We start from the raw sequence: 25,342 nt of genomic DNA on the forward strand, positions 1-25,342 counted from the left end.
TGATTATAGTGGGTAATGCTAGCTTTGATTATAGTGGATAATGCTAGCTTTGATTATAGTGGGTAATGCTAGCTTTGGGTAATGCTAGCTTTGATTATAGTGGGTAATGGTAGCTTTGGGTAATGCTAGCTTTGATTATAGTGGGTAATGCTAAATGCTAATCATGCCTGAGAACTGAACCTGGTGTTGTGGATCAGTGGTGTTTGGGTGACTGACTAATGCCTGAGGAGCTTAATATTGGGAGGTGGTGTGATTCAGTGACAGAGAGAGAGAGAGAGAGAGAGAGTGATAGAGAGAGGGTGGTTCAGTGAGGAGGGTGGAGAAGGAGAGATGTAGAAAGGAGGATGGTTGGAGAAGGACGAGACACACACTCTGGTCACCTGCTGCGGTTGCATAAGCCGGAGTGTGTTTCGAAATTGGCAGCAATATCCCTGTAATGCCAGCTATGTGCGTTATGCAGGCTGTGTCACTGAGAGGAGTGTGTGTGTGTGTGTGTGTGTGTGTGTGTGTGTGTGTGTGTGTGTGTGTGTGACTCTGAAGGGTATAGTTTTTCGTGCCTTCATGTTCTGTTTTGTGTGCTGAAAGTTTCTAATAGATGTTTTAGTGTAAAACACACACACACACACACACACACCCTTAAGGCACATTCCAGACTAGCCCATACTGTCCCTTCATGCCGAACTAGCCTTGCCTTACATACAAAAATACCCTGGCATGTGTTAATGGTGGTACATGCATGTCTACACAGACCACAGAGACAAAGAGAAGTACGGTTATGGAGCCCAGCCGAGACCCGCGGGTATCAGATGACCATTTTCAGTGTTTCTGTAAAGTAGAATTTAACTTTACCCATTCAGATAATTCATCTCTTCAACATTACCCACGCTAAGACTGTCCTCAGATATCACACAGCCAACGGATAGACAGAGACATTGTCCACTCAAATAGTTTTATTTGGCATTCTGAAAAAAAGAGATCCAACCAAATAATTAATAATTATTACTTTATTTTATTTTCAGGAAAAAAAATCACACTGATCTTTTCTTGAATGATGTTTTCCACCAAAGAAGTGCCATTGTCCTGGTAAAGGACATTGTTTAAAAAAAAAAAAAAACTAAGAAATTAATTTGATGTCATTGGTGTAAAAAAAAATAATAATAATTTCAACATTTTTGATATTTTTATTGTAAAGAATTTCGTTTTGGTTCAACTTAAAGGTCGTTACACGTGTACAAGTACAAGACAGCGAAATGTAGTTCTGCAATAAAGTGCAATAAAGCAACAAGTGCAGAATGTATAATAAATACAGTATATACAGAATAGACCGAGATCTGGACAAATATACATGTGAATATTATATATTAGAGGTATTGTAAAATATACATGTAAATATATTATAGCGGCATTGTAAACTATTGTAAAATATACATGTAAATATTATATATTAGAGGTATTGTAAAATATACATGTGAATATATTATAGCGGTATTGTAAACTGAAAAATATACATGTGAATATTAGATATTAGAGACATTGTAAAATTTACACATGAATATATTATAGAGATACTGTATATAATTGTAAAATTTGCATGTGAATATATTATAGAGATATTGTAAACTGTATACAAGCTTTACTTGTTAGACTTTGAGATGTAACAGTGTAACTCATTTTTTGACACTGATGAGAAAAAGAAACAAGCATTAGCAGTGCAGCGTAAAGCAGGTAGTCTGATGTCGTCGGTGTAAACTATTCCCTTTGATATTTTCAGTGTAAAGAATTTCACCTGATGTCCGTCTACATCCTGTTTGACTTTTTTCTGTGCAAAAATAATTACATATGGGTTGGTTTTATTAATTGGCTGTCCAAATTGGAAAAAAAATTAATAATAATAATAAAAAAAGATGATTGGTGACAGTCCAGCGTTTGTTAGCAGAGTTAGCCTAGCATCTCTCATCAAGCTCACATCAGATACCAAACATGTCTGGACTGATGGACTGGATCTGAATTTTTAATAAATTATTTTTTTTACTGAATTTCTCCTTTAATCAGAACAGTTCTGAGGAAGATCGTGTTGTTTGGCACGTCATGTGATTATGGGTCAGTTCAGGTCAGTTTTGGGCAGTATTTTGTTGGACTGGGATCAGATTTGGACTCGGGCGGGATCGTCTCAGGCTGTGTTCAGATTCAGACCGAAATTACAGGCCTGATTAAAATCTGATGCAGAAACACCTCAGACTGAGATTCACTTTCAGTCCGGACACATGACTCACACATCACTTCCTCTGGCGTTTGTAAGTTTAGGGTGGGATTGTAATTGTGTGTGTGTGTGTGTGTGTGTGTGTATTGTAATTATGGGTTTGTTGAGTCTGTCCTATGTTGAAGTGTGACCTGGCCGCCTGCCAGACTGTTATCCTGATGGCGGAAACACCTGTTTCTTACACACACACACACACACACACACACACACACACACACAGGTACACACCTCGGTGTCAGAGTGCAGTGTGTGTGTGTGTGTGTGGTAAATGATCTGGGCTGGGAGAGGTGTGGGAACGTGAGGAAAGTGAGACCAAAAAGAGGCTGAGGAGTAAGAACTGAGCTCGGCGCCTGCAGCTCTCGGTGTAGAATAAAAAGGGTTCTCTGATAAACAACAGCTCTGTAACACAAACCTGACGGCCGCCTTTCCCACCGCATAGAGCGGAGAACCGACGCTGGTAGAACTGGGCTTCAGTTCAGGCCAGAAGTGTCAAAAATCCTCTAATGCTAATGCTAATTTCTGCTAGCCCTACTATGGGACACTTTCAGTCACAGGCTATCTAGAACTTTAAGAAGGACTAGTGAAGTTTACTCTGCTCACGCTCACATCCTATCTAGAACCTCCAGAAGGAATTTATTCACACCTCCAGAAAAACAAGCGATGGTTATTCTGCTCACATTATCTCTCACACCTGCAGGCTATCTAGAACTTCAAAAACTTCTGCTCATGCTCACATCCTATCTAGAACCTCCAGAAGAACTACTGACATTTATTTTTCTCACGCTACTACTTACACTCACAGTTTATCTAGAACTTCTAGAACTAGTTTACTCATGAAACTGTCTTAACCCACAGGTTTAGCTGAATCTGCCCAGATACCACTGATTAGACATCAGCTCCACTTACACAGAGGGATTTATTGATTATCGGTTTTGGATTTATCTGTGTGTGTGTGTGTGTGTGTGTGTGTGTGTGTGTGTGTGTGTGTGTGTGTGGTTTATCAAGATGTTTAAATCTCTGCTCCTCCTCCTCCAGGTGCTGAAAGCTGATTGATCTGTTGGTCGTCATGGCGTCTTCAGTGAAGGTGGCAGTGCGTGTTCGGCCTTTTAACAACCGCGAGATCAACCGCAACGCAAAGTGTGTGATACAGATGCAGGACAAGTCCACCTGTAAGTTTCGTACACACACACACACACACACACACACACACACACACACACAATTATTACTCCTTCAAATGTATAGAATCAGAACCAGGTGCAGAACATCAGAACTTAGAGAGAATCAGATGCTTAGAGAGGATTCTGGAGGAGCCGGTCCATACCCTCCTAGTGTCGGGAGCATTGCTAGAGAAAATTGGGAGAAAGAGGGACATTCAAACGTCAGGGAAAATAAACTAAAAAGTGGAGTATTAAAAAAAGTATTTGGACACCTGCTCATTCAGCTGCTCGTTTCTTCAAGGTTATTAAAAAGAGCTGATCCTGCTTTTGTTGGAGTAACTGTCTCTACTGTCCACAGAAGAAGCATTGCTGTGAGGACTTAATTGCATTCAGCAATAAGTAGCTTACTTAACTTACATTAGCTTAGTGCATTTATTAATGAGGGTGTCCACAAACATTTGGACAGATAGTGCAGCTATCTAGCTTTGGTGCTACATTGACACTGCTAGCTACTGTGCTGGGTTGCTAAGGGAAGTGCAGCTCTAGCAGAAGTGATGTGTCTCTGTTAGCATTGATAAAGAGAGCAAAGGACTGTGTGTGTGTGTGTGTGTGTGTGTGTTTTAGCTGGGGTGTGTGCTGTGTTAGCCTCTGCACTGTGTTGGTTATGGAAATGCAATGGTAGCTGGTTTGTGTTAGCGCTGGCAGTGCTCTCCAGACCACACATTCTCCTACATTCTCCTCCTCTTACACACCATTTCCACCGTTCCTCCAGAGGTGTCGAACCATCTCTCTCTCGCGCGCTCTCTCTCTCGCGCGCTCTCTTTCTCTCTATGTTAAGAATGTGGTGGGCTGCCGGTATGTATTTGGTTTGACCTCTCTCCAGTACAAGCACAGACATGTGTGTGTGTGGTTGTGTGTGTGTGTGTGTGTGTGTGTGTTCCTGCTTTATTACTCATTACAGCTTTGTTCTTTAAAGTCCCCCCTCCCCCTACACCCCCTACACCCCCTCCTCTTCCACCCTGGCTTCCCTTTAAACACCATTCACACTGATCCAAGACCAGCTGTTCTCATTATCCCCCCAGAACCACCGAGCCTTTAACTGTACAAGAGAAACCATCATCAACTAGAGACAGCGATTCGGCCTCCAAATGATTCTGTTGAATCTCAAAACTGTCCAGTCTTGAAATGATTCAGTCTCAGAAAAGATTCAATTTCAAAGATTAAATCTGGTGAGGATTCAATCACAAAACTGCAATCTCAGAACAATCACATCTCAAAATGATTCCTTGTACGAACTGACGGAAAGATTTGTTTTGGAACAGTTACGTCTCAAATTGACTCAGTCTTAGAAGAGTTGCATCTCGGAATGATTCAGCCTTGGACAAATCACATTTTAGAACGAATCAGTCTGCGAACAATCACATCTCTGAATGATTCAATCTCAGAATAATTGCATTTTAGAACGATTCAGTCTAGAATGGTGCATCTTTTAAGCGATCGTGTCTTAAAACGATTCAGTCTCAGAGCGATTCATTCTCAGAACAATCATATTTTAGAACGATTCATTCTCCAAACAATCGCATCTTTAAATGATTTAGTCTCAGAATGATTTCTTTTCAGAACAGTCATATCTTAGAATGATTCTTTCTCTGAACAGTTGCATCTTTGAAAGATTCAGTCTTAGAACGATCACATCTGAGTGATTCAGTTTCAAAGATTTAAATTTAAAACAATTCACTTTGTAAAAGATTCAGTTTAATGAAGTTTAGTAAATGATTCAGATCTTACATTTCACCACGGTTTGATTGAATGTATTTAATGATTCAGAATCAAGCTTCTTATCAGTTCTCGAACATTTCAGTAATCATTACAGTTTTTCAGCCCAGAGGACGCGTTACTACAGCCTTCACACCACAGAGAGAGAGGGCGGGGGTGAGAGGCCCACTTGCAAACAGGCAGACCGTGTGAGCGAGCGAGAGGCAGACAGTGATGGGGAGAGAGAGAGGAGGGGAGAGGCCCACTCTGTGTGATTTTCTATAGGCAGTGAAAAGAATCTCTATGGAGAGGAAACCTTGCTCTGCTGGAGTGTGTGCAGTTTTAACAATCATTGGCCTGTGTGTGTGTGTGTGTGTGTGTGTGTGTGTGTGTGTGTGTGTGTGTGTGTGTATAGACGGGTATTGACTCTGTCAACACTGTGTGCTGCGTCTGACTTTTAAACTGATGAGTGAGAGCAGATTATAAAGAGAGTTGAGTAGATCAGGAGGTAAAAGTGTGTATTTCTGACCTCGAGAAGTCCTGAGATGTAATTTAGTGATTTTACTGCATTCAGAACAATTATAATAACCAGTAAAGTGTAAAGAGTAAACTTTAAATACTGTAATTCATAAAGACGTTCACACACAAACTCCCTGATTTTTATCCAACAAAAAAAGATTTTACTGGGAACTTATTCGATTCGGTCTCAAAGATTTGATTCTGTTGAATTTCTAAATGATTGTATCTTAGAATGATTCACACCTCAGATCACACCTCAGATCACATCTCCGAACGATTCAGTTCCATCTCCGAGCGATTCCGTCTCAGAACAGTCACGTCTCCGGACAATTCAGTCTCAGAACAGTCACGTCTCCGGACGATTCAGTCTCAGAACAGTCATGTCTCCGGACGATTCAGTCACAGTCGCGTCTTCGGACGATTCAGTCACAGTCGCGTCTCCGGACGATTCAGTCACAGAACAATGATCACTTTGCCAAATGATCACATCTCAGGACAGCTCCTGCTCAGAGCGATTCAGCTTCACCACAATCACATCTTCATGATTCAGTCTGAAAGATTTAATTAAATGATTTATTGTTGCTTTGTTTGTTTTTCAGGCATCATCAATCCCAAACAGCCCAAAGATGCTCCTAAAAACTTCACCTTCGACTATTCCTATTGGTCACACAGCACGGTAAGCCGATCTGATTGGCTTATACTTATACCACCAAATCTGCAATCTGCTTCCTGTAGGCGTGTATCAGTATGTTATATCGAGCTGTGTCGGTTTAGTTTAGCTGCCGTGACTAAAGAACACCTGAAGAACCTCGTTTACTCTATTATTATTAGTGTTTAACCGATGCTCATCTTAAAGGAACAGTTTGGTGAAAAAATCTAATTGAACATGATTAATTACTGATCCCAGATACAAGTGATCAGCCAAGACATGTTTGGCATCTGACATGTTTTTCTTTAGTTTATAACTCAAGATGCTATGCTAATGTTGCTAACAAACACTGAGCTTAGACTGTCACCAATCTCAAAACGAAACACTTCTGATGTCCATTTTTAATGGATATGGTTTAAAACACAAACATAAAACTTACTTTAGTCCATAAATAAAAACCTGAGCATCTCCACAGAGTTGAACCGGAACCACTTTCACCTCAGCACAGTGTGTGGTATCACTCCGCGCACTGCGCTCCTGTCTGAATGGGGAATAGCTCCACAGTGCAGGACGTTATGAGGATGATAATGTAGTTCCAGTTCTAGCTTAAATGTGTAAATAGGGTCCATCCATGCAGTTCTACTAATTCACTCATTTATGTAGCTGTTTAAATTATTTTTGGTGTTTACCAAGGTGAGATTGGTGACAGTTTTAAGTCCCGTGATTGTTAGCAACATTAGCCTAGCTTGTTGTAGTAGTAATAATAATAATAATAATAATAATAGAAAAGCACAGAGATACCAAACATGTTTTGGCTGATTGGCTGTATGTGTGATAAATAAAAAGTCTATTACAAGGTTTATTCGATTTTCCTTTCAGCGAAGAATGGGTTCCCACACAGCCAGGAAAATCTAGACATCTGGAAATTCAGAGACTTATTTGTTGTCATATACCGACATCATGGAAAATGTCTCAGAAAAGTCTTTTCAAAATGTTTCCAAGGAGAGCGCGAACCCTGAAAAATCTTCAGTTAAAAAGCTACTTGTTTTAAAGCTAGTTTAAATAAGCGAACTCAACCAGCTGGTTCGCCCAGTTAGGGCTATTCTAGGCATGAACTAACCAGAACTACAGAACAGTCCCTGTAATACAACAGAACTACAATACAGTCAGGTTCACTGTCCTAAAAAAACATGGACAGATGCGTCCATCCCTTCACGTACAGCCTCATATACATGTTAGAGTAAACTCGAATGTTTATAGGTATCCCTATCTAGATAGCTGTAGCTATAGCTATTCAGTGATTTTTGTTGAGTTTGTATTACACCAACTTGCCTGCAAAAAAGATCTACCAGGCGGTTACAACACCTGTTAAAGGGTTAAAAAGGAAATACGGCTTGTATTGGATGATACTCTACATTTCAGTATCCGTATCATAAAAGAAAGAGTGGTGTAATCTCTATTAGCTTCAGTGCTAGCAGACTAGATGCTAACTTGCCCTCATTAGCTGTCATTTATGCAGTTATTTTGGACTTGGAAGAAGTACACTGCTAATTATGCTGTTAAGTAACAATATTAAATTCACCACTGAGCTCATATTTTGGCTCTAGTTTTTGGCTAATCCAGTTTAGCTGGTTATTAACAGTGTGTTGTGTCATAGCTCTGTGAACTTTTGAGGCCCCAGAGTTTTTAGAACATAGTCTAATTATATTGAGCCCAAACTGCTAGCATGGCTAATAGTAAATGTTGTCAGAGTAGATGCTAACTCCCCTGAATTTGTTTTTATTAGAGGTTATAGTGTAGTAAGCATATATTTTGCTAACTTTAACAACTAGACAAAGTTTACTGTTAGAAACATGTTGTGGAATAGATCTTAATCAGCTATTATTCATATTATTATATCTTATATTATTCATGCTAGCAATTTGGGCTTAAAAATGGACTATATTTACAAAATTACAGTGGTTTATTTTTTATTTTGATTGTATTTAATGGCTATGACAAATAGCCCGAACTCACTGCCAGTACTGAACGTTGACAGAATAGGCCTCTATTCATTTTCAACGACTTTTAGCCATGCTAGCAGTTTGTGCTCAATTGAACTGGACTATATTAACAGCATTACAGTAATTTTACAGTAGTATTACAACTTTCAATAATATCCTTTTACTACTCTGCCACCCAGGGGACGTAATCGGCATTACACACTCTATTCAATGAGGAGAATAAGGTCAAGCAGCCAAAGATTTTTTTATTACAGTAATATGACTGCAAAAAAAGGTCTGCCAGGCGGTTACGACGCCTGTTAAAGGGTTAAAAAAGAAATATCAGATTGTATCAGATGATACTCTACATTTCAGTATTGGTATCAGAAGAGAAGAGTGGTTTCATCTCTGTTAGCCTGTTGCAGTGAAATGAAAGCCTCTCTTGGTCACCCCTTTCTGCCCGCAGGCCGAGGACCCGACGTTTGCGTCTCAGAGGCAGGTCTACCTGGACATCGGGGAGGAAATGCTGCTGCACTCCTTTGAAGGATACAACGTGTGTATCTTCGCTTACGGACAAACCGGAGCGGGCAAGTCCTACACCATGATGGGCAAACAGGAACCGGGCCAGCAGGGCATCATACCACAGGTAACGCAGCCAAGCATTAAAGCAACACTTTGACCAAAACTCCGACCTCCAACCAAGTCATGATTGGTGTCTGAGGTTAGGGGAGTTAGGGGAGGCTAAGGGAGGCTAAATAGTCCAGCAGTTAGCACTTTGTAGCACTGTATAGCACACAGCTAAAAATAATAGTAGCACCTTAAAGGGCCTGTATCTTCTGGGGGAAAAAATGCAGTAGTTAAGCCCCGCCCATTCAGTTTTAAGTAATGCTTCAGCCTGGACTGCTTTTAGAATGAGGCTCAATATAAGACGGCCAATCAGAACAGAGCTCATGATCCGAGGGAGTCATGCTCTTTGCCATCAGCATCCGGAATCAGAGTGAGCACAGTCGGCCTTGCTCTCTCAGGGGTGGCTTGACAGCACTTCCTCCCCACATCCCTCCTGGTGTGTTGGACAGCACAGGCATCTGTTAGAGGAGCCGTGATGGCTACCTAGCGATGCTGCATCAGCGGCAGTATTGAGTATTGGGAGCATTGCTAGTGATAGGGGAGTTCGCATGAACGGGGATTGGGTAATTTGCCTTCCAAATTGGGCAGAAATTAGTAAAATTAGAAATATATGATTTAAAAAATGAATTAATATTTTAATAAAGGCGCTTCAGTTGGTTGTTGGTTCCATAATGATCTATGTTTGTAATAGAGATGCAGGAATTCGTCACTCCCACATATCTCTAATACCAACATGGTTCTTTATGGAGCTAAAAGTGCTTCATCTATATCAGCGGTGGGCAAGTCCTGTCCTGGAGGGCCGAATTTCTCCATAGTTATGTGCTTTTCCTGCTCAAGCACACCTGACTCAACTCACCTGTTAATGGCCAGCTTTAGTCGGTTAGCAGCTCTGGTGCATAGCTCATAGAAGCAGTTTTATTATTTATTAAGGGTGCATCTGTTTTATAGGTGTAGCCTGTTTAATTCTGGGGGGTTAAAAAGAGGTTGGAAAAAGTTTGGTGTAAAAAAAAAAAATTTATCAAAGAAAATAAATGTATGTTTTAAAATCTGAATCTTGTTCATATAGTTTGTGCTTATAGATCACAGTGAGTTTACTGAGTTTATAGATGATTAATATGCTGAAATTGCTGAACACCTCCACACGGTTTGACACCATTGCTAATTGGTGTACATAAGCTCCCATTGCTTGTAAGCAACATTAGCCTTTTAGCTCCAGTGTAAAACTACAAAAAGCCATATTTAGACACTGGAAGTGTTTTGTATGATCGGCTACATTTGTGGTGAGAAGTTAAAGGGGTGTTTTGGTGGCATACGGGCGTCTGGGTAAAGCAGAGACTGGCTTTGTTATTTTTGCCTATTCATATCGAGGAAAGACGGCGTCTACGTTAGTGTGACAAACCTATTTAGTCCTAATCAGATCTGTCTAATACTCAAGACTTCTTCTTTTGTTGTTGTTCGCAGGCTGATTAGATTAAACAGCGTACAGAGAGTGTTCTTTTCAGAACCACCAGCAAAGAACCGACCCAACACAGTAGACAGTACCGTCAAACAGAGGCCTGAGACGCCTTTATTAATGTTAACGGAGCGGAATTCAGTCTCAGATTCACGTGGTCTAAATCCTGTTAAACAAGACCCTGATTTAGACTCTATTCCCAGAAACAGATTAAACCATTAAACCTGCACATTTACTCAAGTCCCGGTCTCTGAAGGCCAGACGGCAGATTTACAGAGCAAAGCAGAGATTCTGCATTTAGAAAGCGTCTGAAATAAAGAAGCTAAAAGTAGGATTGTGTTTTGTGTTTTTAGAAACAGATTTTTTTTTATTTTGCCTTTGCTTGCTCTCGTAGACAGTCCTGACTTTAACCTCGGAAATAAGTAGCTTAATTTGTCTAAACTAAAAAACTGATCTAATAAAAATAAATAAAATACCCTCCTTTTTGTCACAGAATGCTAACAGTGAATGTAAGCAGAAGAGCTAGCCTCTGTTAGCAGTAGTATTGATTTTATGTTTTAGGAATTACACTAAAGTTATTATACTGTTAATTATTTTGTTAATTTGACATTTTTCTTAATATTCCACCCCTTAGAATCAGGCAGTTTTATATTAGCCTTGCTAACAGTAAGTGCTCGCAGACGAGATGCTAACTTGCAGGCATTGGCTTTCATACTTGGAAGATGTACGCTGCTAATTATGATTTTAATTAACATTGTTAAAGTACTAATGAGCTCATATTGTGGCTCTAGTGTTTGGCTGATCCGGTTTAGCCTGGTAATTAACTGTGTGTTGTATCATGGCTCTGCTAACCTCTGTTTTACCTCAGGGTAAATTAGCCGCCTGGTTAACTAAAACAAATCAATCTTCAGGAAATACCTGTTTATGTTTGTTTGTTTATTGTTCTGTTTGTTTGTAGAACAGTTTAGAAAATAAAATGACTAGCATATAGTCTAATTAGTACTAGTTAGCTAGTTAGCTTCTGTTAGCATGCATAATCAGTTTAAATTGACTGCTAGTACTAAATCTTGGCAGATTAGATGCTAACTACCCTGGTTATTTTTATAGAGGATCCATTAGAGGCAGATTAGCATATATTCTGCTAATTATGCTGTTAATTAACATTATTAAATGAAGCAGTGAGCTCATATTGGCTAATCCAGTGAATCCTGCTAATTAACAGTGCGTTGTATCATAGGTATCATAGCTCTGTTAAATCTACCTCAGGTTCAGTTAGCCGTGTGGCTAACAAAGATTTCAGTCTTTAGGAAATACCTCATGTTTTTTCTGTTTGTTTATTTTTGTTTGTTTGTTTATAACAGTTTAGAAAATAAAATGACTAGTATATAGTCTAATTACTTTGAGCCTAAACTGCTAACATGTCTAACAGTGAATAAGAATTGAATCGTGGCAGATTAGATGCTAGCTAACTAGCCTGATTTATTTTTGGTAGAGGATCCATTACAGGCTGGTTATCATATATTTAGTTAAATTATATTGTTTATTAATATTATTAAATCACTAGTTAGCTCATATTGTGGCTTTAGTTTTTGGCTAATCCTGTTTAGCATGGTAATTAACAGTGAGTTTCATTATAGCTCTGTTAACCATTGAAGATTCTGTGTGTTTTACCTCAGGTTCAATTAGCCGCCTTGCTAACTAAACAAATAAATCTTCAGTAAATATAAAGGTTTTTTTTTTTGTTTATTTGTTTATTCTTGTTTGTTGAACAATTAAAAGAAACTGATTGAGGCTAGTTAGCTTCTGTTAGCATGACTTTGACAAATAGCCCAAATTCACTGCCATTACCGAATGTTGACCGAATAGGCCTGTGTTCGTTTTCATTGACTTGTAGCCATGCTAGCAGTTTGTGCTCAACAAAACAAGTCTATATTTACAGTATTTTGTTTTAATATTATCTATTAAAATTAGATATTTTATTAACAAGTTACCATATATTCTTCTGCCTTTAACAACTAGCCCGAATTCACTGCTAGTAGTGAATGTTAGTGGAATAGGCCCCCATTAGCTGTCATTCATCTGATTTTAGCCAGGCTAGCAGTTTGGACTCAGTGGAATGGGACTGTAATTACATTACTACACTATATCGTTAATTAGTGATCCTTCAGTCAGCTCAGATAGTGGTCGTAGTGTTTGGCTAATCATTCAGCCGTTAGTTTATCAGGTATCTTGCTGCAGGCTGCTGACTCTGGTGTTGTGTGTTCTCTCGCAGCTTTGTGAAGACTTGTTCAAACGGACAGCAGAAAACACCGACCCTGACCTGTCCTTCTCCGTGGAGGTAAGAGTGTGTGTGTGTTCGGTCCTGTGTAAGTAGGTGACTACGTGCTTGTGTGTGAATGCCGTTTGTACTGAGGGTGTACCGGATTACAGAACCCACGGTTCTGCTTTTGAAAGCACACTGAGCGTGACCCTCATTTTCCATGTAGCCGGGTTTTAACAGTAGACAGGGAAAAAAAAAAAAAAAAATCATAACTAATCAACAATCAAGATAATAAAATAAGAGTAAATCATATGATCTTATTTTAATTAAGATTTAATTAGTGAGAGAAAACAAAAAAAGTAGTTGTAAAATGAAAAGAAATAATGAGCCAGAGAAGAAGAAAATATAACATATAATAAATATAAAAAATATAAAATAAGAAAATAAAATATGCATATTTGAATTGGATTGTTGAATGAATTATTTATTGAATATATTTCTCCAATTTTATTAAAACAATAAGAAAACAAACATTTAAAAACAACCAACATCATCATAAAATTTTAATTAAAGATCAATAAAGGAATATAAAATAAAACTGTGTGTTTCCACTGCAGCTTTGCGTCCAGACTTAGAACATTGTCACTGTATACAGTAAAAAAAAAACTGTTCCACACTGTAGTGGCTAAACTTTGGCAGTTAATCCGCGGGTCACATGCATCCCGAACCATGAAGGGTTATCCGTACGGATCACAGATCAGCTACAGTTCATCACACCACTGGTTTGCACAGTGTTGTCTAGTCCTGTTCGGTCACGTGACGTTTTCAGATGATAACTAGCAGAGTTAAATTCAATTTCTCAGTTTCATAATTTCAGTTTCTTGTTGTTCACACCACCTAAATCTGTCAACTCCCACTCCGCCCTCATTTATTACATTTACATTAAGGCAGATGCACTTATCCAGAGAGACTTACAAGGTTACTGGTATTACAGAGGTGGGTCAATGTAGTGTTAGGAGTCTTGCCCAAGGACTCTTATTGGTGTAGCGTAGCATAGTCACCCAGGCCGGGAATCGAACCCCAGTCTCCCACGTGGTGTGGTAGCTCACTGGCAGGTAGTGGCGTTATCTGTTGCGCCACACCAACCACACAACGTAACTTGCATACGGAGTTACGAGGCTATGAAGACAGGTTGACGTACTCGTCTCTGCCTCTTTCCGTCATCTGTAATTGGTGGATTCATGCCCCCGTCTATGGGTTTGTGTGAACACTCAGAAAGGTGGACACTCAGAAACTCGTCTTCTGCCTCTCGCCATTTATACATTTTATTTTATTCAGCTTTAGTGAAACAATTCCACATGACGAAAGGGATGTTTTTTTACAGGACATCAGTTTCTGTTGCTCTTTATTGTCTTGATTGTTTGTATATTATAATTATATATATTATTTAGAATGGGATGTCATAAAAGCTCCTGTAAGTGTAATATGTAGGTGTCCCAATAGTTTTGTCCATATAGTGTAACTTACAGTTGTGGAATATTAACAAAATAGCATTTAGCGGTTTGTTTATATGTCTGTTGCCCTCCATTCTACATTTAGCAAGAATCTATTAGAAATATCTGTAGGTAGCCCTCAGTCCTCCTGCCTGAACTAGTATGATGATGGTGTGTGTGTGTGTTCCTCCTGCAGGTGTCCTACATGGAGATTTATTGTGAGCGGGTGAGGGATTTGCTGAACCCCAAGTGTAAAGGCCCGCTGAGGGTCCGAGAGCACCCTATTATGGGCCCCTATGTCGAAGACCTCTCCAAGATGGCCGTCACCAGCTACAGTGACATCGCTGACCTGATGGACTGTGGCAACAAGGCCAGGTATCAAACTGTGCTAACGAATACATTCAGCTACTTTAAGCTGCACCCACTGCTGACTCAGATGTGCACCGTGCCTAGTGCCAGGTGTAGGCTAGAGGGCATTGAGCTGTGGAGCAGTGGAAGAACTGTGTTCTCTGGAATGATGGTGGTGGAGCTCCATCCAGTACTTTTGGGATGAGTTGGGGATGATGAGGTGATGGGGTGATCATCTATCCAACATCCTGACCTCTCAAACGCTCTTGTGGCTGAATGCAATCAAATCCTCACAGCAATGCTCCTCCTCCAGAATCTAGTAAAGTCTTCTTCTCTGGACAGTAGAGACAGTTACTCAAACAAAAGCAGGATCAGCTGTTTTTAATAGCCTTGATTTCAGAAAAAAACAATGATTGAGCAGGTGTCCCAATATTTTTGTCCCACTAGTGTGTTTAAGCATCATGCTTTTAATTGGGTTTTGAGGCTCTGAAACCACTCTAATAGTTCCTTATTTCCTAAGTGTGTGTGTGAGTGTGTGAGTGTGTGAGTGTGTGTGTGTGTGTGTGTGAGACATGCTGAAACTGTACTCAGATCAGTGTAAATGCACAGTGTGTCTTATGAATCTCTTCCCAAAGGTATGGGCGGTCCTAAAAGTGGGTCAGGTTTACATCAGCATACCCCCGACCAATCACACACCTAACATGGCTCCGCCCTCTTTTTCAGTCTGAGCAACATGGAGAGCTAAAGCTAAAGCTAAACCTGGCGAGATAAAGCCTGAGCCGCAACTGGGGGAGTGGCTATCGTCCCTCCCTGACCTGAACACCCCTCATTTCGAGACCACCAGAGATATTCAGATATTCCCAAGCAGCAACATGCTCTCTCTCTACATTTCCATTTCCATTGAAGGCGTTTATCAGACGCTCTTCTCCAGAACTGCTTACCCCAGAGCTTTACTGTTGCTCAGAAAATACTCCAAAATATCCAGAAGATCCTCTAATCTTAGACTAAATACAGAATCAGTCTGGAGTCCCCAATCCTCCACACACTCTACACTCTACACACTGAGTCCTCTCAGAAGAGGAGGGTCTTCAGTCTGGGTTTGAGGACAGCAAGTGTTGCTGCTGTTCGGACACCCAGGGGAAGTTCGTTCCACCACTTCGGTGCAGGACAGTAAAAAGTCTGGACGCTCGTCTTCTGTGGATCTTAAAGGATGGCGGGTCGAGCCGAGACGTACTTGAAGCTGGAAGGGCTCTTGGTGCAGATCGGCTTTTGACCATCGCCATCAACTACGGAGGGGCTGGCTGGTCCAGTCTTGGCTTTGTAGGCCAGAGTCAGGGGTCTGAATCTGATGACCTGGGCAGCAGCTACAGGAAGCCAGTGAAGAGAGAAAACAGCAGTGGAGGAGATGAACATGGCTGAACTCTCTCTCTCTCTCTCTCTCTCTCTCTCTGTAGAACGGTTGCTGCTACTAATATGAATGAAACGAGTAGTCGCTCTCATGCAGTTTTCACCATCCTGTTCACCCAGCGCCGCCACGACCAGATGACCAACCTGGACACTGAAAAGGTGTGGCACACATTCACCCAAACACTCACACACCCACACTTACGCCTACATGTCACCGCTCTCGCGCAAAAACAAGAGCAAAAACATATATGAATATTTTACTCCAGATCATTTTGGAGCATTTCTATTGGTCCATTCATCAGGAAATTCTGATGATTTATATTATGGAGAAAAGTGAAAACGGCAACAATAGAGATACACGTTTTTTGTAGGACAGGGCTGATTCTTTTTTTTCCTAATTTAATTTAAGGCTTCTATTAGTTTCCATTCGTTATTGTTTTGCTGTTATTTCTATTTTGTATTTTGTGGAAAATTATTAATAAGGACAAATAAATCACTATTAAATTAATAAACTATTCTAATTGCTGGCAGTTTGTACATAAAACCCCCTTAATCTGTGTAATCGTGGTTGTTACGCTCTGCAGTGTTTGACTACATTTGATGTGTCTCCTCTGAACCTGTTTCTCCTCTCTGTTCTCTCAGGTCAGCAAGATCAGCCTGGTGGATCTGGCAGGAAGTGAAAGAGCAGATTCGTCTGGAGCGAAAGGCATGAGGTTAAAGGTGCGAACACGCCACTGATCACATGATTCTTCTCTAAAACTGCGTCATGGTGCGACGGAAGATACGGTAGTGGGGTTGATGGGACGTGTGTGAAGACTGGAGACTGTCCCCTGAATACCAGGTGGTCAGTCAGCTCACTGGGTGTTCAGGAATACAGTAATAGCATTAGCTTTACTGGACACTCTCACAGTGGTACAGAGTGGGCCTTATAATGACCCCTGATCGTTAAAGGGCTTTGTTACGACCTTCCTGGGAGGAAATATTGAACATACTGGGGAAATGGGTAATGGGATTGGGAAGGTGTTACTGGTTTGCCCACAGTTGACTTTGCTGAGCTATAGAGAGAATAGAGAGACTGGCCCATTCAGGGCAGATTCACAGGCCTGGTTTCAGCTGTGAAGGTAATGTTGAGACACTGGAATTCTTCTGACCTGCCAGAATGGGTGGATTGATTGATGGAAACTGCCTCTTATTAAAATGAGTTATCTGGCATATCTGATCAGCATGGATGTCACAGTACATCCTTTATTTCATTTCATATTTTGTTGTATATCCGTCGTCTGAGACTGTGCTACTATCTAATCCAATCTTTAATTACAACAAATATCATTCTAATCAATAATAATGAATATGAATTAATACTAAGATCATTATTAGTATTATTATTATTATTATGCAATGAAACAATTATTTTTTTTGTTTTGTATTACCTAAATTACAAAACAACAAATCATTTAAAAAAATAATCATAATAATAATCATTATTATTAATTCTAATTATTTGTTATGTAATTAAAGATATGTAAAATACATTACACAATAATTAATGTTATTATTAAATATTATTTATTTTTGTTATTATTATTCATTCGAATTATAGTTTTCTTTTTGTAATTAGAGTATTAATTACATCGAAATTTGATTTTACAAGATAACAAACAAGAAAAACAATAATAAAGATGTATTATTAATATTCATAATTATGTTTATTATTATCATTATTACTTTATTATTATATGAATATAATTGTTATTATTTTTATTATTCAAATGCTATTTTTTGATATATATATATATGTATATTCTGATATTTGTCATTAGAGATTGGATTTCCACAGATAATTAAATATCAAATGTTCAATAAAACTATATTTTCATTTTAGGAGGAACAGAGTTTGTCACTCATCCCAGTTTCATGGCTGATGAAGTGATATAGTATGTGTGTGTGTGTGTGTGTGTGTGTGTTACTGGTCTGTATTACTGTCTGTGTTGTCTGATATTACTGGTTAAAGATGTTGAGTGTTTTTGTTGTGTGATTTGCAGGAAGGTGCAAATATAAACAAGTCTCTGACCACACTGGGCAAAGTCATCTCCGCACTGGCAGACATGGTGAGAGAAACACACACACACACACACACACACACACACACACTGTCCCTGTTTCACACAGTATCACCCACATATTATTTGTATGTAGGGCTAGTTTGAATAGAAGCATTTGCATAATGATATGATATCGATGTGCACTACATGTTCAAAAGTTTGTGGACACCCCTTCTAAGCAGCACACATTGCACATTGCATTCTGCAAATGCACACACACAGCTTGTCCCTGTAGAGAAGTACTGCCAATAGATTAGGACTCTCTGGAACAGATCAACATCATGACCCTATTGGCACCATGCTGCCTAATAATGCCAGGCGTGGACTAGATGGGTGTTAAGCCCCCCAGCATTGAGCTGTGGAGCAGTGGAAGAACTGTGCTCTCTGGAATGATGGTGGAGGAGCTCCATCCCGAACTTTTGGGATGATTTGGGGATGAGGTGCTCTTGTCGCTGATTGCAATCAAATCCTCACAGCAATGCTCCTCCTCCAAAATCTAGTAAAGTCTTCTTCTCTGGACAGTAGAGACAGTTACTCCAACAAAAGCAGGATCAGCTCTTTTAAATACCCTTGATTTCAGAAGAGACAGTGAATGAACAGGTGTCCCAATACTTTTGTCCATATAGTGAGTACCACTGGTGATGCTGCAGCCATCTGTATCAGTCCCAGAGAGCCTAACTGGCCTTGTTCTTAGCTTAGTTGGTAGTGTTCTTGAGATGCAGTGGTGTTGAGGTTCTAGATAGTGTTATTATCTTCTTCTTATTATTATTATTATTAGTATGAGCAGATTTCTCACATGAGAGCTGGTGTTTTTGTCCTTATGCTCCTGTTTGGATGAACTCCAGCAAAGCACCAAGAAGAGGAAATCAGACTTCATCCCCTACAGAGACTCCGTGCTGACCTGGCTGCTGAGAGAGAACCTGGGTAAGAGAGAGAGAGAGAGAGAGATAGAGAGAGGGGTGGGGGTATGGTGAAATGTTCGGTCAGCCTTACTTTTAGCAGCGAAATACATTACTATTGTATATAATATTTCTATAGTGTGTAAATATATAGTGAAGAGTTTTGATGAAGGAAATGTCTAAACAAAGAGGATTAAATGAAATATGCAGAGAATAATAAAGGTAAAGGTGCAGGTATCTGTCACTGTACTACGTACAGCGAAATGCATCCTCCGCATTTAACCCATCTGTGGAAGTGAATACACACACACACACACACACACACTAGTGAACTAGGGGCAGTGAGCACACACACGGCAGCCAACTCCAGCTCCCAGGATGCAGAGAGGGTGAATGGCCGGGCGGCTTGTCGAGCCCGTGTATCGAATAAAAATATATACACATATACAATATATAACAAATAGTGTATAGATGGTGTTGAGATGAGCATATGGTTGAGAAAGATGGTAAAGTGCGTAGTGTGCCAAAAAATTCTGTGCAAATGAGCAATAGGGCAATAGTAAATAAATAAATCAAGTATTTATAATATAATAATTTGCAACAGTTACTTTTGACCTCACAATCTGGTTGGTTGAGATGTGTCCTATCCATGTCCTAATACCTATATTTATGTTATTATATATTTATATTATAATTAATTAACTCTGTAGCTGCTTCTGTACACTGTGTAAATAACTCATTCTGGATGAATGGACCAATAGAAATGCTTCCATTTAGAGTTCGTTTTTGCCTTAGAGATCGTTTTTGCCTTCTCCTGTAAAGTTAGGAGATACATGTTTTTCATTGGACAACAGTCTATATATATATATATATATATGTATTTTATTTTATTATTTTTAATATATATACGTTTTTTTGTGTGGATCACATGCAGCGCTCCCAACACTGCACTGACTGTTAGAAATAGTATTAAGTTCCTTAATGAACTGTGAAGGAACCTCTTAGGGTGCTTTGAGGAACCTTCAAGGACCCTTTTCTTATAAAAACTTTTCTTAAAGGTTCTCCAAAGCCCTTTAAGAACTTCAGTTTTAAACAAGCAAGCTGATTGGCTCTTTTTGTTGAAGGGCGGGACTTTATCTGTAAACTGCTTTGTTTGTAGGCAGGATCTGACTGAATTCAGGGCATCTCTCATTTGGTCTAATGGCTGCAATCAAATCACAGTCGCGATGTTATTTGCGATAACACACGGCCGCGTCATTTTTATTCCAGGTCATTTTGGAGCATTTCTATTGGTCCGTTTATCATGAAAATCTGATGCACTGTAAAGAACAACTGCGTGTGTGTGTTGGTATTTTGCATGTGCCTTATTTGTTTACCGTGTGTGTGTGTGTGTGTGTGTGTGTGTGTGTCAGGGGGTAACTCTCGCACTGCCATGATTGCCGCCCTGAGTCCTGCAGACATCAACTATGAGGAAACACTCAGTACACTCAGGTAAGGAGTCTACATTTACATAAGCCTACCCATTCGCCCTCTACAACACAGTGTTAGCCCAGACTGCTTTTAGTATGAGGTGTTTTACAGGGCAACCAATTAGCAAAGAGCTCTCCTCATCAGTCTTAAAGGCACAGTGGCAGAAACGGTGTGTTTAACTATTGGGACTAAAGGGAAGTTGGTAATTCAGTCCACTGTGAATTGTGGAGTGATTTCAATCCGGTATGAATCATCAGTAAAAGTAAAAACAATTATTTTAGTGTCAGGAAACATTTTGAGGAATTATCCAGTATACAGTATTATCCAATACAGTATTTCAGACAACCCCCTCATAAACCTCACCTCCTCGTTCACTACACGCTGTCTCTCTCTCAGGTATGCGGACCGTGCGAAGCAGATCCGCTGTAATGCTGTCATTAATGAAGACCCGAACGCCCGGCTGGTCCGTGAGCTTAAAGAGGAAGTGCACCGTCTCAAAGAGCTGCTATTGGCCCAGGGCCTCAGTGACCTCATCACTGCTGCAGGTAACATGCGCACACACACACACACACACACACACACAGGTTCTATTCAGGTGAATTTTTTCCTACAACTCTTTTAAAATATGATTCAGTGATTCTTTTATGGCTCTAAAGTACAGCAGACAAATATGATTTGTGTGGAATTTTATGAATATTATTATTCCCGTTATTGATTCTCTAAAGACTCTTTCTTGATTCTCTAAAGACTTTTTCTTAATTCTCTAAAGACTCTTAAGATAAAATATTGATTCTCTTATTTCTCTTGTGAAATGATCCTTTTATGATTATTTTAATTTATCATACAGTAATTATCTTATAACTATTTAAGATATGATTCATTGATTCTTATATAACTCTATGAAACGATTCAGTGATTGAATTATGATGTTTAGGAATAAGATTCATAATTTAACGTAAAATGTTTTGTAGAATATTAATAACTGTAGAATAAAACAAACAAACCCAAGCCGCAGTAAGGACGCAGCCGGTAACGTGGCTGTTGTTATATATAATAAATATATAAATGTAGAAATATATACATGTGTCTCTCAGGACCTGCTGTGGCTGGAGGTCCAGGCGTATCCCAGCAGCCCACTCTCCCTGGGGCCACAGTTACCCATGATGCACCAATGGAGGACATGAGTCCCATCAGCAAAGAAGAAGCAGTGGAGAGACTACAGGTAACACACACACACACTCTTTTGCTCTCTCTCTCACTCTCTTACACTCTCACTCTCTCTCTCACTCTCTTGCTCTCACTCTTTCTTACACTCTCTCTCTATCACTCTCTTGCTCTCACTCTTTCTTACACACTCTCTCACTTTCTCTCTCACTCTCTTGCTCTCACTGTTTCTTACACTCTATCTCACTCTCTATCACTCTCTCACTCTCCTTCTCTTTAAGGAAACGGAGAAGATCATTGCTGAGCTGAATGAGACGTGGGAGGACAAGCTGCGCAAAACAGAATCTGTCCGGCAGGAGAGGTGAGAATATACACACACACACACACACACACACACACACACACACACACACACACACACACAAATGTATCTGTAAACTTTAATTTATGTGTACATATACACACAGAACATGCTGCTTTACATTTTCTGTATGTGTGTGTGTGTGTGAGCAGGGAGGCTCTGCTGGCCGAGATGGGTGTGTCTATCAGAGAGGATGGAGGAACTGTTGGAGTTTTCTCTCCAAAGAAAGTCAGTGTCTCTCTATCGTTCTCACTTTAACTCTACATTCATCTCACAGTGTTCTCATACTTTTATGTATTTGTGTGTGTGTGTGTGTGCGCATTTCAGACTCCCCACCTGGTGAACTTGAATGAAGATCCGCTGATGTCGGAGTGCCTGCTGTACTACATTAAGGACGGAGTGACCAGGTACATTCAGATCACTGAGGGCTTTCTGATACTGTGGTGATAAACCGGCTGTGTGATCCCTCTGATACACCTGTGAGATAAGCATCTCCTCCGAACCTGCTGCTCTGCTGCTGCAGGTGTTCAGACACCACGCTTACACGCTTTCACGCTTATCACATACATCTACATTTAGATTTATGGCATGTAGCAGACACTCCGAGAATATCCCTATCTGCTGTGAATAGACTGGAGTCTAGAGATCCCTCAAGGCTAAAGTCAGTACTGAAGGCAGACACATCCGATACGGACCTGCACTGTGAATCCGAGTGCTCCGCAGATACAGACCTGGTCTTTTGACTCTTTTTAATGACTCTTTTAGAATACGATTCAGTGATTCTCATTTGACTCTTTATGAAATGATTCTGTTATGACTTTATGAATACAATCCAGTTATTCTATTGAGACTCTTAATGAAATGGTTCTCTTATGACTCTTTTACAATATGATTCGCTGATTCTCTTTTGACTCTTTATAAAGGCCCTCCCCCTTAAATGACACATTACATATGAATTACTGAGGTAGATTATTGTAGTTACTGAATATTTAGTAAAATGCTGATATCACCTAAATTAATCAATACATAATCAGACATTGAAATAACAGTCTAAACATCTAAACATCTGATGCCAATCATATTTGAACCCTTTAGGCTCTAAAGGCCTGTATGTATGTATGGGCCCATACTTCAGTTATTCATAGCACTTACAGAATCAGAGCGTTAAACCACCACGTGATTGTTTATTCGTCGGTTAGTAGTGAGTGATAACTGACTTAGTCGTTGATTTCTGGGTAAACAGAAAAAAACATACAATATGTGTTCAGTAAAGCGTCTGTGTTCTGAGTGTTGATATGCTGTGTGTGTGTGTGTGCGCGCGTTGCAGGGTTGGACAGGAAGATGTGGATATTCGTCTCAGTGGTCAGTTTATAAAGGAGCTGCACTGTGTGTTCTGCAGTGAAGTGGATGATAACGGCGAGGGTAAGCACACAGTCGTGTAGCGCTGGCTGGACATTAGTAGGTCCACCCTTTGACCTCAACAGCCACGTTCAGCCAAACTGCTATCAGTTAAGTCCAAGCAGGTCTATGAAAGACTACTGAACGTCTCCATGGCCATATACCTCTATCTTTATCTTTAATAGAGAAACAGAAACTAGAATGTGCTCACAGGTTAATGAAGCAACACAGGGTTGTGTCAAAAATATCTGGACAGCTCCTTTAGTGTTTAGTGGTGTGTCCACTTTATGCAGTGTACCAGTTCCTCTGGCACATAAACATGTCTCATGATACTACCAACACCACGCTTAACAGTTGGTACAGTGGGTTTTTTTTTTATGGGGGGAGTCTAAAATCAATGGTCAAAATTATACATACATGATCAAAAATATCTGTACATACTCTTATATTATTAGTTCAGTGCTGCTGAAAGTTCCTAGAAATACCAAGACCTCTTAACTTCCTGTTAGTGATCATGGTGGACTACAGCTTGTCTGGTTATGCTAATTGGTGGGGTGAACGTGCCTCTATTATTGTAATTATAACTTATTCCTCTCTGTCTCTATCTCTCGGTCTCTCTCTCTCTCTTGCTTGCTCACTCGCTCGCTGTGTGTTCAGTGGTTGTAACTCTGGAGCCATTGGTGGGAGCTGAGACGTATGTGAACGGGAAGCAGATCACAGAAGGAGTCGTCCTCAAACAAGGTACTGTGTGTGTGTGTGTGTGTGTGTGTGTGTGGGGGGGGGGGGGGGGGTTATTGTATCAATATAACATTACAATACCACAAAAAAATCACAATATTAATTTGATAAAATACACACACATCATGGAGATGAAGATCATGGCAATTTTAGGCTTTCAGTGCGGTACAGTGTTCTCGGGGTTGAGTGCCTCGCCTTTACTCCTCCTAACAGACTGAAAATGTGGCCACACTGACCAGAGGCATGTTGGAAGAGTAAAGGTGAGGCATTCAACCCCGAGAATGCTATACTGACTGTTAAGCTTGGTGGTGGTAGCATCGTGCTCTGGAGCTGTTCTGCTGCCAGTGGAACTGCTACATTTACGTGATTAACATGACATTTAACGAGATATTAGATGTGTGTATGTATGTTTTGTATGGGTAATTTGTAGGACCCAGCCGATAGGAGAACACTGTCTGTGCTGTGGGTTTAGAAGAAGCTAACTAGTTCAGGCAGTGTTTAATGTGGTCAGAAAGGAGCTGCAGTGCTTGTAGTTAGTCAGTGTTTGTCCTGACACTTTTCCTCTGACAGAAATCACACTAGCTTTTAAAGCCACGGCATTCTTACCATTTATCACCACATCCCTTTATTCACAGGTATTCAAACTCTGACACCCCCTGGTGGGGTATGAGGGAATTGTGGGAGGAACTTGCATTCCCCCACACAAACACTTGTGTCAATATAATAACAATAAATAATAATAATAATAATAATAATAATAATAAATTAATATTAATAGCAAAACATAAATACTTGTTGTTTTGATCTGCAGTGTCAGTATTTCTCACTGTGCAATTTAGTCCTGTTTTATTTAAATGAGTCAGTAATAAATTAACACATTATTATAACACAATCATGATTTTTATTTTGAGGATTTAGTGTTTGTGGGGGAGACCTCTGATTTCCCTGAGTGAAACTGAATTCAGACATCCTGACTGTGTGTGTGTGTGTGTGTGTGTGTGTGTGTGTGTGTGTGTGTTTTGTGGTGTTCTAGGTAACCGCATTGTGATGGGGAAGAACCACGTGTTTCGCTTTAATCACCCGGAGCAGGCGAGGCTGGAGAGAGAGCGCAGCGCCACTCAGGAACAGCAGGGGGAGATGGTGGACTGGAGCTACGCCCAGAAAGAACTGCTGGAGAAACAGGGCATCGACATCAAACAGGAGATGGAGAGGAGGTGAGAGAGAGAGGGAAATGGAACGGGAGAGACAGGGAGAAATAACAGAGAGAGAAAGAGACAGAGAGATGAAAGGGAGAAAT

The 25,342-nt window shown here is 40.1% G+C and overlaps 1 protein-coding gene across 2 annotated transcripts in view; it reads left to right on the forward strand.

Moving 5' to 3' along the window:
• Window positions 1-25,342, forward strand: part of kif1ca (kinesin family member 1C, a) — a 43,661-nt gene that overhangs the window by 11,225 nt on the left and 7,094 nt on the right. For both annotated transcript variants that reach the window (XM_072692381.1, XM_072692389.1), the window contains exons 2-19: window positions 3,296-3,429; window positions 6,294-6,370; window positions 8,792-8,971; window positions 12,678-12,743; window positions 14,355-14,533; window positions 15,961-16,072; window positions 16,556-16,633; window positions 17,956-18,021; window positions 18,861-18,939; window positions 20,327-20,405; window positions 20,781-20,929; window positions 21,479-21,606; window positions 21,830-21,909; window positions 22,062-22,137; window positions 22,237-22,316; window positions 23,237-23,331; window positions 23,965-24,048; window positions 25,079-25,259. In XM_072692381.1, the coding sequence (XP_072548482.1) occupies window positions 3,327-3,429; window positions 6,294-6,370; window positions 8,792-8,971; window positions 12,678-12,743; window positions 14,355-14,533; window positions 15,961-16,072; window positions 16,556-16,633; window positions 17,956-18,021; window positions 18,861-18,939; window positions 20,327-20,405; window positions 20,781-20,929; window positions 21,479-21,606; window positions 21,830-21,909; window positions 22,062-22,137; window positions 22,237-22,316; window positions 23,237-23,331; window positions 23,965-24,048; window positions 25,079-25,259 (1,892 nt within the window). In that variant the 5' untranslated portion in view covers window positions 3,296-3,326. The remainder of the gene's footprint in view (window positions 1-3,295; window positions 3,430-6,293; window positions 6,371-8,791; window positions 8,972-12,677; window positions 12,744-14,354; window positions 14,534-15,960; window positions 16,073-16,555; window positions 16,634-17,955; window positions 18,022-18,860; window positions 18,940-20,326; window positions 20,406-20,780; window positions 20,930-21,478; window positions 21,607-21,829; window positions 21,910-22,061; window positions 22,138-22,236; window positions 22,317-23,236; window positions 23,332-23,964; window positions 24,049-25,078; window positions 25,260-25,342) is intronic.

Source organism: Salminus brasiliensis, chromosome 1 (genome assembly GCF_030463535.1).
Source record: "Salminus brasiliensis chromosome 1, fSalBra1.hap2, whole genome shotgun sequence".
In the NCBI taxonomy this organism is placed as follows: domain Eukaryota; kingdom Metazoa; phylum Chordata; class Actinopteri; order Characiformes; family Bryconidae; genus Salminus; species Salminus brasiliensis.